General features: G+C 37.1%; 1 protein-coding gene across 1 annotated transcript in view; it reads left to right on the top strand.

Moving 5' to 3' along the window:
- Nucleotides 1-16,029, top strand: part of ube2f (ubiquitin-conjugating enzyme E2F (putative)) — a 54,719-nt gene that overhangs the window by 3,993 nt on the left and 34,697 nt on the right. The window contains exons 2-4 of the mRNA XM_038305138.1: nucleotides 3,965-4,141; nucleotides 6,778-6,807; nucleotides 8,174-8,239. Coding sequence (XP_038161066.1) covers nucleotides 4,027-4,141; nucleotides 6,778-6,807; nucleotides 8,174-8,239 — 211 coding nt within the window. The 5' untranslated portion in view covers nucleotides 3,965-4,026. The remainder of the gene's footprint in view (nucleotides 1-3,964; nucleotides 4,142-6,777; nucleotides 6,808-8,173; nucleotides 8,240-16,029) is intronic.

Here is a 16,029-nt window from a genome sequence, read left to right as displayed (position 1 = left end):
ATGACATGATTTAACAGTCTGCTAAATATCGAGCCATAATCTGCTTTAGATTCAACAAACGAGTGGGAAAAGGCGTTTTGATGTAAGAGCAGTCATTGCTATCATGACTTTAGCCATGTCTGTTGATATAATATAAGAATATTTCCATTCCATGGAATTGAATGGAATTAAAAAGAATCACAGGTCAAACAGATTTATTTCTTACTAAAAGCTCTGCCCCTAAATTTTTGGATTAAGAAGCCAGGAAAATACAAACAACTCCAGGCTAAGTCATGTTAACTTCATATGTTTTTCTGTTTTTAGTTTTTAGCCTGTGCTGCACAGGAAGCTTGTTGCTCTAACTGGTTGTTAGCCTCTGAGGCAGTTTAACTAACAGCCACATTAGTCTGTGGAGGAAATATATGTCAGGGTGCAGTGAGTGACAGGCGAGGCAGGTGGGCTTTGACTCCGTCTCAGTGACACACATTTCACGGCGTCTCTGGAAACCGATACGTTCCTTCTGCTTCTCCCAGAGGCCGCTCAACATTCACACATTACTGTATACTACTAGCCAATAATTAGAGGTTCACACACTGAGGCTAGTGGTTGCATCATTATTATATTGAATTAAGGTATACATCGCTTTATAAAAGCGTGCATCAATCTTTAAGCCTTGATATAAGAAAGTGACATGTTCTACAGTACTAAAGGTGAAAAAGCTTGAGGGAAAGAAAAAAATCCTGTAAAAAATAAAACATATCAACATGTTATCATAACTATATCAGCTCAGCCAAACATTGTATTATGTTTTGTGATTTTATTTAGTAAAGTTTTACTTCTTGCTAATAATTAGGGCTGAAACAATTAATCAGATTAAACCTGATTAAGAGATTTTAGAAATAATTGTCAACTAATATAGTAATTGATTGTTTTAAGTTTAGAGACTCTAAAACATGCCTTTTGCAACCCAATCAGAGCAGTTATTATACCAAAAGTATAAAACATTTTGCAATCAAGATCAAAAGTCCCCCCCCTTCCATAAATATGCTCTATCCAGAAATCTTAGCTTCCCTTTGTTTAAATTCAGTGTAAAACGTATTTAAGGAATTGTTTGCAATCCAATTATCAATCAATTAATCGGCAGATTAATTGATTAGCAAAATAGTTGACAGTTGCAGCCCTACCTATAATAATAATATAGCTGGACTGAAACAACTGTCACTCATTCAATACATCATTTAACCTTAATATCAACCCCAATATCTCCTTATCTACTTTCATTGCTCCTATTTATTACTTCCTTCCATACTTTTTCAAGGTAGACATCTAGCACTGTTAATGATGAGGCTATTTTTGCAGAAACAATAAAAAGCCATAATGGTTCCCCCATTGTTCTCCTTATTCACAGCAAACGCGTTCCTGAGTTGATGTATCAGGCTGTCTTTACACGCTGCACAGGCAGCACGGGTCAGAACCTCTATCTGCTGTCAGTTCCTTCAGTAATATTGTGTGAAGTAAATGCTTTGGGTTTGTGTGAACCAGAGTCATCTTTGTTCAGGCGGTCTGAACCATGGAAGGAAACTGTGAAAAGCTTAATTGGGACATCCGTATAGTGGCTGATATGGTGGGACTGCTGTGTGATTAGGGTTAGAAGAAGTCAAAGTAAAGCAGCTGGCCTTCAGTCTGCTCTGACTTTTTTTTATACACAGAAGATGTTTAATCTTGTTAATATTATATAAACTCTGTCTGCAGCTATAGGGCCTGTTTTCAAACAAGCCTTTATTTACAGGATTGGACTCCAGTTGTCTGCATACTCAATTTTAATGTATTTGTTCTGATTAAAAAAAAAATTAAACCTCAACTTCCCCTTTCTATTCTTATGAGCAGCACATGAAACTGCAGACTTGGTTAAAGACTCTCATATTTGTTTTTATATCAGCAGCTTTGTCAGCGTATCTGTGCTTAAAAGCAGCTTGTATTCACTTCAGTGTGAATGCCCTGCAGAGTTGCTGCAGGCAAACTGATGTATTAACAGCCAGATAAATGAAAAAAAAGAAACTTACAAACTTACTTTAAATCATTTACTTCTGTCTGTGACTGTAAGTCAGAGACTTCATGAAGCGTTTGAGGAAAACCTTTTGCAGATGTTCAGGAGGTGGTTTCCGTTTCCCTGGGAAACTGTATATTCTGCCGTGCTGCAGAAGGAAAAGATAAAAGATAATTTACAGAAACTTCCGGGTCCATGCACTTGCACCGCACCACTAACATTACTTGTAAGCATGTCTTTTTTTAATTTTTAATTAATTTATTTATTTGACAGGGACAGTGTACATAAAAAGCATTCTTGCAAATGCACCAGAATTATATCAAAAGGCTAATTTTCATCTGTTGTCCCTGGGCAAATCTTAAAATTGTCTACATAAAAAAAAACACAACAGTAAGCATGGTACACTGAAAAATACAAATATAAAAAGAAATAAAAACAGCTATAACTCCTCAAAACTGATTTAAAAATACAGAATAAGTGTTCGCTGTACTACAGAGCTTCTTAAAATAGAATAAAACATTTAAACTATGTACATATAAATATATATACATACATATATATCTGATGAAAAACTTTTAAATGTTTCCTTAAACCTTTAATTTAATTAAACTTTTCACTCCAGAAAACTTTTTTTTTTGTTGGTTTTAATCAAATTAAAATTATCAAAAACTGAGGTCTGAATTTCCTTCACGGTGCCTGTGTGTTTCCCTTCGGTATAATTATGGGGCAGCACAGGGGCGGATTTCTATTAGCCAGTGGGCAAAAGGTTGGCAAGTACATATTTATTTTGACTCACAAACTTTGTTTGAATTGGTAAGGGATTCAAAGAAAAGACGCCAAACTTTCAGCAAGATCTTGCAGATCTGTTTTTTTTTCTTCCAGATTTTTTTTAATTTTTTATTGTCACATGTGGATCTCTATAATTTTGAAAATCACTCAACAGTTTCAAAATCTTGTTGTGTAAATCCCAATTGAAGTCATAGGGAAGTCATAATTAAATGTCAAATCATTCTGGCTTAAACATATATAGAAATGTACTCTTCATCAGACCATATTGTCCCAAAATTTAGAAAATTTCTATTTAAAAAAAAATCCTGTCTTAAAATCTTTTTTTATAATCTTATGCAGGCCAGTTATAACGTCAACTTGTACACCTAAATTCGGAAAATCATATATCAACGGTCATCTGTCAATCAAATGTTTTCAGTCATAGCATCTTGATTCATATGTCGCAGCTAATATACGCAACGACTGATATAAGAAATTAAATCATTTAATTTACTAGGGATGCACCGATCCGATATTTTGATCAGAATTGGTCCAGATATAAGGGAAAAAAACTAGATCAGTATTGGTGACAATTGACTCGATATAGGGGCCGATCTATTCATTCTAACTCTATGCTATGCTCTGCCGTCATGCGGCAGCGCAACAACACAACACGGCCTTATTAGCTATAACATCACCAATTTAATGAAACACCTCCAGAAGTTTCATAACAAGGAACATGCTGATATTTGCGGACTCGGCAAACAAAAAAGGAAGCAGCGGGAAGCAGTTAACTTCTTTGGAAGCAAAGGAAAGAAGTGACTTTTTTCCATGTAACAGTATAAACCAGCCACACCCAACAATGCTTGCGAACTTTCCGCCACAAAAATCCCGCCCCCTTGATAAACAACCAATCAAATTCACTTTATTCACTCGTGTAAAGTCGTGCACCACTCTGGAGAATTCGGAAATGCAACAGTTGGAACAGCTGCTTCCCTATGGCTTTAATACTTTTTCAGAGCTCTGTATATACAATATTAAACACAAAGCCTATATGTGTAGTCAGTTAATGTTTATTGTTAATGTGTCAATGTCTCTTCTTCCATAATTATAGCTATGTCAAGTGTGATGAATCGGACCAATGTGTGTTTTCATTTGTTTGCTCTGCAGACATTTGAGTAGCGGACCCAGTGTGGTTAGTGCAGACGAAGGTGTGCCACAGCAGCTTAGCCATGCTTACACTGGCCAGCAAGTTGAAGAAGGAAGATGGAGGAAAGACAGGCCGTGCCTCTGGAGCATCTGACTCCACCCACAGGATCTCCATCAGGGACCGCCTCCTCACCAAAGGTTTGCTTCTCCTAACCTTTAAGAGGCAGATAAACAACAGAGATCAGACATGTCTCAGTTATGTGTTGATTTTTTTTAATGCTTTGTTGTTTTATTGGTTCTTGTTATGAAAATCTGAAACCACCAACCACGATTATGATTTATTTTGCTCGAGTTCATCTAACAAACTACTACAAACAAAACAAAGAGGGCTTTTAGGTTGTGAATCTTATACATTTACTCGTAAAAAGGCAATTAATTTAAGAAGTAACACAATGGAGGTTTTATTTATGAGCAAACTGAATTTAAAAAATAGTTATAGTTGCCTAAATAAGCAAACTATTTTTAATAAGTGACACAAATTTGTATTTTTTATGAGTAGCATGTTAAGCCAAAGGCCCAGTTTTCCCTAAAATAGTAGCTAAAAGGCTTTGAGCTGATAATTGCTGAATAAACGTTGACTCTTTAATAGAGTTTTAAACTAAATATTTGAGTGTATTTAAATATATAAAGTATATCTACATTTACGATGTATAAAGTGTATATACATTTAAGTATTTAAAACTTGAAGTGAATTGAATTAAATGTTAGAATTATAGAAACATTCATTAAAATCAAATCAGTTTCAATAAGTAAGTTATGTTAACCAATGAGATTAAAGTTGAATATTAATGTTTATCAGAAAAAAAACTTTAAAATGTAGATATGTAATAAAACATATGTGTTTAGAATGTTTACTATAAGTAAATCCAATCTAACTTTATTTATAAAGCACGGTGCTGTACAGTGGAACAACATAACACCATTGCATAAAAGACTAAATTAAAATCAGAACTATAAAATCTATATTAAAAAAGTTATTTAAAATAATGTATCACTGACTAAAATCAACATCTAACACAGTTTAAATGAAAAAAAGTAAGATATTCAAATAAATGAATACTTTGATAAAAAGTTCTGGATTGTGGTGAAGAGGCAGTTGCAGAGACTGAATCCCAATCAGGCATCAGGTCCTGATGATGTCAGTCCCAGAGTCCTGAAGGCTTGTGAAGAGCAGCTCTGTGATCTGAAAACAACTCTTCAACCTCAGCCTGACCCAGGAGACAGTTCTAGTGATGTTCAAGATCAATCCAGAAGTAGACTCAGGTGGAGGAATCAACAACCGCCTGGACAAAGGCTACCTGAAAAACAGACCACAGTTTGTTTGACTGAAGGGTCAACTAACTAATCAAGTAGTCACCAGCACAGGAGCACCACAGAGGGCAGCACTCTCACCATCCGTTTTTACTCTACACACCTTGGACTTCCAGTACCAGACAGAGTATTCTCATCTGTAAAAATACTCGGATAACTCTACAGTCATTGGGTGGACAAAAAGCTGAGTACAGGGAGCTGGTGAATCTCTTTGCAGCGTGGGAAGAATCATCTGATCCTAAATGTGAACAAAACAAGGGAGATGATTGTAGGTTTCAGAAGAAACAGGAACTAGTTGAATCCTATTAACATCGTGGGAGAAGAAGTTGAGGTAGTTGAGGAGTATAAATACCCTGGTGTTCACCTGGACAACAAGCTAGACCGGAGACACAACTGTGAAGCCGTCTACAAGAAGGTATAGAGCAGATTGCACTTCCTAAGGAAGCTTTGGTCCTTCTGTGTTTGCAGTAAGATGCTGCAGATCTTCTATAAGTTTGTTGTGGAAAGTGTGAACTCTTCCATCATCTGCTGGGGTAACAGCATCAGAGCAAACGACTTAAAAAAAGCTGATAAAGAAGGCCGGCTCTGTCCAGTGTACTCTTCTACAACCTCTTAGATGATTTTACAAAATAAAGAACTGTATGGACAATCAGACTGAACAACAACAGGCTTCTACCAAATCCACTGCAAAACAGTCGGCTACAGAGGATCCTTCATGCCTACAGCTATTAACATCCAGAACAACTTGTTGAAGAAACCTCTACAAGACGTGCAACATTTATTTCCCTTTGGGATTATTAAAACATTTTTGAATTGAATTGTGTTAATGGAAAGTATTTTATCTGAATTATACATATTTTTTTTTTTGTTAAACAATAAGTCTGATGGTGGCGTTTTTATTAGGTTTCTTCTCTGTCAGAAGGAAATTGAATAAAAGTTTTTAAAGATGAGAAACTAATTAGATTTGTCCATAAAAAATGTATTTCTATGAATAAAAATATAATGAGAGCGACAGTAGTGCTTAGTAAAACATGGTAATTGTGTGTATCTCATAGTGACTGAAACAACGTTTAACAAAACAGAGCCGAATCTCACCAGCAGATTACCCCTCCTCTGTTTTCCCTCTGATTCCCCTTTTTGTTCTGCTCATACATTTTCTGTCTAATTTTCCCACTGCATCATTGTGCTCAAAGCAAGATATATACTTTTTCTTTATTTCGTCTCCATATGCAGATGGATGTGGACAGATATGCAGAAAACTTGTGGGAGAGTTCTCTGCTTTTGGCCTAATTACATGTTGTTCCAAACACTTTGAAACTTCAGGAACCAAAACACTCAAAGGAATTAACCCAAACAAGCTGCACAGTGCGAGAGTTTCAGAAACAGCTAATTTATCCCAATGAGTTTCATGGATCCTCATTTTTACTTTGTTCTGACTCATCCTTTTTATTTTATCCCAACAGAAGTTGCAGAACTTGAAGCCAATCTCCCTAGTAAGTATGCCATACATTTCCCTGCTCTTTATTCTGCTCAAGGCTAAGTCACTGAAAGTGGGAGTAGAATAAAAACATTGTCCTGAATTAACAGGAGATGCTCCTCATCTTTATTGGGATACTCCAGGTGGAAGTCATTTTTTAGTTACTGAACTGATTCTTTTTAAAACATGAATAGATTTTTTTTATTATTATTACTGTATAAATGATGATGACAAGTTTATTGGTGTTTGTCAACAGCCTGATACTTACATTATTTTTTCAAACGCCAGAATTCTGCAGGTCTGTTTTAGCTGCTGCCCTCCTCACATAAATTCTCCATTATTAAGGATAAAACAGGTCATGTTAGCAGCATATGAACATTTAGTGTCTGGATTCTAATTGCTTGCACTGAAAAAAAATCTAAATCTAGTAAATCAAGTAATTTTTTCTTAAATTAAGTGTATTTGTTGTTGGATTGAGGAGCTAAAAGAGACATTATGCCAATGGAACAAGACAAGTTACACTTAAAATAAGAAAAAAACATTTGCATTGTCTTATTTCAATTGCATATTATCTAATTATCTTATTTTAAGAGAAAAAATACTCATTCCATTGGCAAACTATCTCATGTACCTACTCAAATTAAGGATAAATACACTTGGTAAAGCTGTTGTCGATGGCAATCATCCGTCACAGGAAATGACTAAGCTACAAAACTGATATGCACGTGTGGAAGTACAGCCACACCAGGGAAGTGGAGGGAGGAAATTGTATGGAATAGGGTTGCAAAGTAATGGAGAACGAAGGGAGCCCAAACGTGATAAATTTTGATGACGGTCTCTTTCACAATAAGGCGTTTTCCCTCCACTCTGACCCTTTAGCTTAAAATTGTGGGTCAAAAAAAGGGTCAATTTACCGTTCATTCCATATAGTTTTTGCTGTTTTCTATATTTTGTGCTCCTCTACAAATCAAACAGCTGATGGAGAAAAATAATATAGAAGTCTTAGCATACCTGTGTTGCCATATGGTTCTATGATAGTTTTAATGGCTACTGACAATTCTAAACTAAAATAAATAGTTTGTCTTTATGGTGTTGCATTAAGTTTGAATACAGAAGAGATTTATCAGGAGGATAATAAAAAAAAGGCAGTGCAGGCATTAATCATGCTTGTAGTACATATCGTCGAACACCAGGGGGAGATATGGTGCTTTAGGCACTCCTAGAGGCAGTTTCTCAGTTTTGACTCTAGATATAAACAGTGGCTTCAATGCTTAATGTGTGCAGGTTATTGCTTTCCAAACAGCTGGTGATGACTGAAACTTTTGACCTTAGATGCAGAGTCTTGTCAGTCTCCGTCTCACCATTGTTTTTACTTTTTGCAGGTACATGCAAAGCAAGTTTCCCAGATGAGAATAAGCTGCATCACTTTCAGCTGGCAGTGTCTCCTGGTAAGAGTAACATTTATTTGTTTTGTTGATAGAAACTTCTACAACTGACATTTTATATTTTATTTTGAACTGCACAACTTAAACTATTCCAGGTAAGACAATGTTATAAACCTCTACATACTCTCCTATTGTAAAGAAGGGACTCATAAAGATTTCCCTTCAGGTTAAGGGAAGGCTGAGAGTAAAAGTGCAACTGTTAGCAGTTTTGTTTCTAATTCTGCGTGCATATTCACAATGAGTGGCACTTGGAGCTCTCTTCTATATTTCCACATAAGCCTTGCACTTTGATCGGCCCATCCTGGGGTCCATTTTGCTTGCTCAGTATTCTTCCAGGCTAAGTGGGCTACCTATCGAGTTTTGTACAACACAAACACACCCGTGTGGAATTACACAAGTCTTTGGAGGTTGTCTTACCTGTCACTTCCTGTTCCCTACTCGTCACAGGGAAACTGTAACAGAGTCTAAACCCAGTGTCACCTTCTCCATTACCTGCATTTAGAAAAGCTGACCAGCAGTTAATGTATTATGCAAAAGCTATGGACTCAAACAAATCTGTTGTTTCTGTAGTTTCTGTAGGAATAAATGATCTGCCTGTCTGTCTATCTGGATATTAGTGAAAACTTTATTTCTGTAACTCAAATCACTAAATGAAACACTCAATAGATAAATGAAATCGACACTAATCTTAAAGCTGTTTGTATTTGACTTGTTTTTCAGCTTAAAGTTAATCATTGCACTAACAATATTTAAATTTTTTTCCCATGAAACCCTTCTAGCTCCTAACAAAAAAGGGTCTCGCCTCTTATCTTCCAGTTTTTAGTTTTTTTCCAAGACTAAAGTTTGGGCATTTAGGGCTATGAAATTTGACGGCTTAGAAAATGGGTAATTTGTATTAGGGTTGTCACGGTACTAACTTTTCAACTCGATACCGATACTAAGAAAGATATTCGATACTCGATACCATTTTCGATACCACAAGGATAAAAACAAAGACTCCAAAATTCTACAGAAATATTTTCATTAATAAATAAAATACAATAAATAAATACAATAAAGGTTGTATGCTGTGCACAATATTAAGCAAGCTTGATAAAAAACGTATAAAATAAAAATTAAGTGTTCCTTCCTTGGCTATGCTTTGCACACATAATAATGACACTAGCCAAACCACTTAAGAAACAAAAATAATTCTCAGCAGCTACACCTGTTACAAAAAAACAGTCTGAAACTGAAAAGTGCGTAGAATTATTCAATCACACAGTGTTCAGAAAGTGCATTTTTCACTATTCTGCACTTTAGATGAATGACTGCTTAGGTGCCATGGTGGTAGCACTGTATCGATACTTTTAAAAACGAGTATTGTATCCGGATACAACATTACTTTTTTGAGTATCGATACTTTTGACAACCCTAATTTGTATGGGTGTGTGTTTGTGTGTGTTGTATCAGCCATTTATGGCGATTTGTTCTGGATCATTGTCCTATTTGAAACAATGAAGGCACATTTTTGGTTTATCAAATTGCTGAATCTCATGCTGTTATAAAGTCTGGGGGTGAGTATTGGCATATGTCTTACCATACGATACATGTCACAGTACTTGGGTCATAATATGATATTATCATAATATGGTAATATCACTGTATATTGTGATATTTTACCCAGCTATCAAAAGGAAATGTGTAGATAAAAAAGTAAGTGCTGCATATGTTCATCAGAATCCATGTTGTTTGAGGTTCGAGTCATTCCACGTCTTCTACTGGGACTGCTTCAACTACAGAAATGGTGCTGCGCTTCACATTAAAATGACCCCACGGCGCTCTCTACCAGAGTGGCAGTGCAATGGAAGCTCATTTTCCCTCATTGTTTTAGATAAAATATTTTTTGTTTCTTTTATATCAATATTAGGAACTGAAAGATCAATATTTATACTGGGCAGCCAAAAATCACAATAGATTTTTTTTTTCCAAACACCACTATTATATATTCTGTGCTCTGTAAAGGTTTCTGAAATCTTTAGAATAGAAACGGGCCCACATCGTTAAAGATCCTCCACTAATCAGAGGGTTTGAGGATTTTTCCACAGAGTTATAATGTTTTTTTTTCTTTGAGATGGCAGGATATCTTATTTTTCTTTTCATGCTTATTCAAACAACTGCTTTGTATGTTTATATGTCTAATAATTGTTATGGAGGCTAGATGGACCCAAGGTGATGCATTTTAGTGCAGTTCTCTTGCAGTGAGATATTTTTACCATCCCTTACTTCCTCCTCACTGTACGGGTTGGCAACATATGCATCAGTCCTAGTCTGCCCTTGTGGCCAGTGGCCAGGAGAAATAATCCTCTTTGTTACATCATATTTGGATCCATAGCGAACGGATCATAATTACTAGCTAAATAAATGTTTATAGAAATGCTTCTATGCTTTTCTGAGCTCTCTAACTTACATAAAAATGTAAGGTTAGTTTATTTTAAAACAGAGCGATCATAAATAATTACAAACTCAATGAATAGATGGCGTCCTTTTATCACTCTACAACAACCAGAATCCTGGCTCCTAAAGATAACTCTTAACCAATTTTCCCTATAAATTGATTGATTTATCCTAATGGATACTCCTCAACCCAAACTTTAATTTGTATCCTAGCTTAAATAATTATTTTACTCCACATGGCTGGAAGGGATGGAAGGTCATGCCATACAAGGTCTCATTCGTTACGGTTGATGATGAGGAAGTACACTATATTGCCAAAAGTATTTGCTCACCCATCCAAATTATTGGAATCAGGTGTTCCAATCACTTCCATGGCCACAGGTGTATAAATTCAAGCACCTAGGCATGCAGACTGTTTTTACAAACATTTGTGAAAGAATGGGTCGCTCTCAGGAGCTCAGTGAATTCCAGCGTGGAACTGTGATAGGATGCCACCTGTGCAACAAATCCAGTCGTGAAATTTCCTCGCTCCTAAATATTCCACAGTCAACTGTCAGCTGTATTATAAGAAAATGGAAGTGTTTGGGAACGACAGCAACTCAGCCACGAAGAGGTAGGCCACGTAAACTGACGGAGCGGGGTCAGCGGATGCTGACGCGCATAGTGCGAAGAGGTCGCCAACTTTCTGCAGAGTCAATCACTACAGACCTCCAAACTTCATGTGGCCTTCAGATTAGCTCAAGAACAGTGCGCAGAGAGCTTCATGGAATGGGTTTCCATGGTCGAGCAGCTGCATCCAAGCCATACATCACCAAGTGCAATGCAAAGCGTCGGATGCGGTGGTGTAAAGCACGCCGCCACTGGACTCTAGAGCAGTGGAGACGCGTTCTCTGGAGTGACGAATCGCGCTTCTCCATCTGGCAATCTGATGGACGGGTCTGGGTTTGGCGGTTGCCAGGAGAACGGTACTTGTCTGACTGCATTGTGCCAAGTGTAAAGTTTGGTGGAGGGGGGATTATGGTGTGAGGTTGTTTTTCAGGAGCTGGGCTTGGCCCCTTAGTTCCAGTGAAAGGAACTCTGAATGCTTCAGCATACCAAGACATTTTGGACAATTCCATGCTCCCAACTTTGTGGGAACAGTTTGGAGCTGGCCCCTTCCTCTTCCAACATGACTGTGCACCAGTGCACAAAGCAAGGTCCATAAAGACATGGATGACAGAGTCTGGTGTGGATGAACTTGACTGGCCTGCACAGAGTCCTGACCTCAACCCGATAGAACACCTTTGGGATGAATTAGAGCGGAGACTGAGAGCCAGGCCTTCTCGTCCAACATCAGTGTGCGACCTCACAAATGCGCTTCTGGAAGAATGGTCAAAAATTCCCATAAACACACTCCTAAACCTTGTGGACAGCCTTCCCAGAAGAGTTGAAGCTGTTCTAGCTGCAAAGGGTGGACCGACGTCATATTGAACCCTATGGATTAGGAACGGGATGTCACTTAAGCTCATATGTGAGTCAAGGCAGGTGAGCAAATACTTTTGGCAATATAGTGTATGTGGATCAAACCCAAACTAAACCAGCTTGGAAGCGATCTGAAAGTAGTAAGGCTGACAGCCAACCTCAGTAGAACCCAGTCAGCCTTCCTCAGCATGCGTCTCTCTTCTCTGCCCTCAACTTACACATGCCTCTTTGTAATTTTGTCTTCTCTGTGTCACCCATGCCGGCACCTTTACCTCAGATTAGCTGTCAGGAAGATCTTGGTAAGCAATATCTGCAGAGAAAAAAACAAAGATCAGCGATTAGTGAGAAGGATTGGTGTCTTGTTCTTTTAAAAGGAGCTGATATGGAGATTGGGTTCTCAGGAAAAGACTCGCTCAATTATTTAAAAAGACTGACTCTCTAGGCGCTACCGTCCCACCTCCGTCCCGTCGCACATCACCGTCCTCTGCTCTCTCTCCTGATTTTATCTTAACAGTATTTGGTTTTGCATCCTGCTCCACATTTTGCTCTGCATTTCTTATTAATCTACCAGCCGTGTTTATTTTCAAACATGTTTTTGTCATTTCTTTTATGAAGAAGCAGTTGAACATGCAAAGGAGCGCATGTGTGTTTATAGAACAATATGTGTAATTTTTCCCAGTTGTCAAATGAAAAACAACACATGAAATTATGTTTGTTACATTATTCTTTCTGCTTCCGTTCTCCTAATTGAGTTTCAGTAGATGTTATGTCACTTTTCTCCACAGTAGAAAGTATAGAGAAGCGTGCCCCAGGGTCAGGGCTGTCTAGTTTGTTTTGAGATGAAGGTAAAAATCATGTGGACTTGTTATGTAGAAAATTCAAGATTTACGCCTATCTGAGCTCCCCTCCCATCTTTTCTTTGTGTCCTTTTGTTTTCTCATGCTCCTGTTATCGTATACATATCTCAGAGCTATAATGGACTGTTTACTGTAACTCAGCGTTATTCTCAAAGCATATAGGAGTTTCATAAATAGCCGCCTCACTATCTGAACATTTGAACCAGACGCTTCCCAAGCTTAACTCTGACAGTGCCTTACAAAATGAATCATACCCCTTGATCATGTTTTCTCATGTTGCAGCCACACATTTTTGTTGAATTTTAGGTAAAGGACCAACACAAAGTAGAGGATGGAACATTTGAAGTCCTGTTCACATTCTCTGCCCTATTGTTTTAGATAGTTTTCCAAAGTTTATTTCTCCCCTTAACTCGTTAACCCTCTTTCTTTTAGAAAAATAAAACCATTTTTACCTTTTTTATATTAATCACAATAAAATATGTAACAGTTTCTGTCTGTAATATAGAAAAGCTGCTGAATATAAACTTTTATAAGGGACTTGGTGTTTATAAACCAGGCCAACCTTTATTCACAATCCTTAAAGTCAAGCAGAGTCCTTAAAATAAATGTTTTATTACAGTGTTATTAAGCAGAGTTCTCACATGAACAGAACAGGCATACATGGGAACAGCACTTTTGTAGATTTCCAGCTCTCACTGTGTGAAATACATGCAGTGGTGTGGAGGGAAGCTTAAAACGAGGAGGATATGGTACATAAAGTACAGTATAGAAATCCCAATGTTTCCTTTACAGCACCTCAGATGATGGATTAGGCTTTCTGTGCTCTGGTATTTATACCACATGTTTCCGTATCTAACAAAGTATCGATGACTGGCTCTGAAGAATCATGCTGGTCAGCAGAAAAATGAGTACGGCAGCAGCCCTTGAAGCCGAGTACAGTCGCTGTTCAATATTGCTGGAGACTTTCTCTGACACAGGCGCATTGTCTTACTTCCCAGGAGGAGGCTGTGTGGGAAATCTGCATTAGAAGTTCACACACTTTTGGAAATATGTTAGTAATAATTGAAAACTTTTGTTCAGACATAAAACATCTTCTTTTTCTGGTGTAGTCCTGTAAAAGAACAGTTTGATGCACCCCTAGGGGTCCAAGGTTTTGTTGAGGCTATGTTTTTTTTCAGTGAAACCATTTAGCACCGCGGTGTCAGACCCCCTGTGTCTGTGAGGAATGGGGTCTCCAGCAACACTGTGAGGTGAACATGCTCTGACCTATCATTTATTTACTGTTTAACCAGGACAATGATGAAAGAGAACCTAGACTAGACCAGATTTTCTCTATTTCTCTGATACAGAGATGCTTCCTTTGTATGACAATAAGTTACATATTGTTTTTGAATATTTTAAGAGAGCTGCAGAGTGTGTGTATGTTCAGAACATCTGACAAGAGTCTGCATTTAGTTAAAGTATTTTGGCAAACTGGAGCAAAAGATGAAAAGTAGGGATAATTATAGCCAGAGCTGTGTCTGGTAGAAACAAATCTACTGCAAGTCTGGAACTTTTCTAACTGAGTTAGTCTATAGTGTATTTTTGTATGGAGTCCAAATGGTTTCAAGGAAATATGTCCTGTTTAAATGATGCTGATATTTGTGTTGCTAATATTGGGGCACACATTCGGGTGGAGTCCCTACAGTTCTGGGGGAGAACTGCGCACATTAGGAAAATGTTTTTTGTTGGGAAATATAAAAAAGAATAGAATAATTTCTTTATGTGACAAAAAGAAAAACAGAGAAAAGACAGGTTGTGAGTCTGTGTAATATGAATATTTTTTCCACATTAGTGAGCTGATTAATCAGGCTGTGTTTATTAGGTTGACAGCCTGGAGGAAGGAACTGTCTCTGTGAAGACTTGGTTTTGACAAATATTTTCTTAAGGTAAAAGTCTTAACAGTTTCTGTCCAGGATGTTTGGGATCAACTACTTTAGTAATAGATTACTCGTTAACTGGAGTACAGAGACTCTAAAACATGACTTTAGCTGACAGAGCGACCCACCTACAGCAGTAAATATACCTAAATTGCAGAAAGAAATATATGAACATTTTGCATTTAAGATAAAAAAAACAACAACATTTTTCTCAATATGCTCTATCCAGAGTTCCCAAGAGTTAAAGGTTTGGTTTTACCTACTTTAATTCTGTAAAACTCTCTTTGGCTATCTGATTATTAACTAATTAATCAAAACACTAATCAACAGATTAATCGATTAGCAAAAGAATCGTTAGTTGCAGCCCTACTGACTTATAATTTAATATAATGAGATTCCTCTACATTATTATTATGAATAATTTATTTTCCTCTAGTTGGTAAGTAAAAGTTTTTTGAAATCCTTCACAGTGATTCCTCTTTTGACTTGTATGATTTACTTATGAGGGGCATAAATTATTGAAATGCTTTGTTGCTTCTCTTTGTCATCTTGCTGAATTTCAAACAAAACAAATGAACAGACTCGTCTCTGCTTAAAAATGCAAAAACATACACTACTGTTTGGGTTTCTGTCTTGGCGCCATGCCATGTTTTGAATCCAAATCTTTTAATTTTTAGCCTGCGGACCAACTGTCTTCTTATAAATATATACTGCAGAGCGCACTCAGTAGCAATGAATATCAAAACCAGTCGTACTATGAAGACATCACTTTGTGTTATGCTCTCTGCCTACAGGAGGAAACCACTGATTTTTAGATTTGAGACTTGGCAGTACTTGCTTTCTTCAGTTATCCACCAGACAATGAGGAAAAGCAGTAACATTTTCAGAAGTCAAATGCTTCTTAACAACAAAGACTTATTTTTCCTGCCTACTGCAGACAGTCATGAATTGTTCATTACCTCCTACTGAAGCTGTTGTTCAGAGGATGTGCCTTTCTCTTGCTTCTGCCTTTATTCATCCATCAAAACTTCTTTTTTTAAACTACATTCTCAATTTCTTACCACTTAAACATGTGTTTTAGGTTCCTGGACTGTATTGAAAAAAAAAAAAAAAAACTATT

The sequence above is a fragment of the Cyprinodon tularosa genome, unplaced genomic scaffold (genome assembly GCF_016077235.1).
Source record: "Cyprinodon tularosa strain WSP-4 unplaced genomic scaffold, ASM1607723v1 ctg551, whole genome shotgun sequence".
NCBI lineage: Eukaryota > Metazoa > Chordata > Actinopteri > Cyprinodontiformes > Cyprinodontidae > Cyprinodon > Cyprinodon tularosa.
This window is presented reverse-complemented; position numbering and strand designations above follow the sequence as displayed.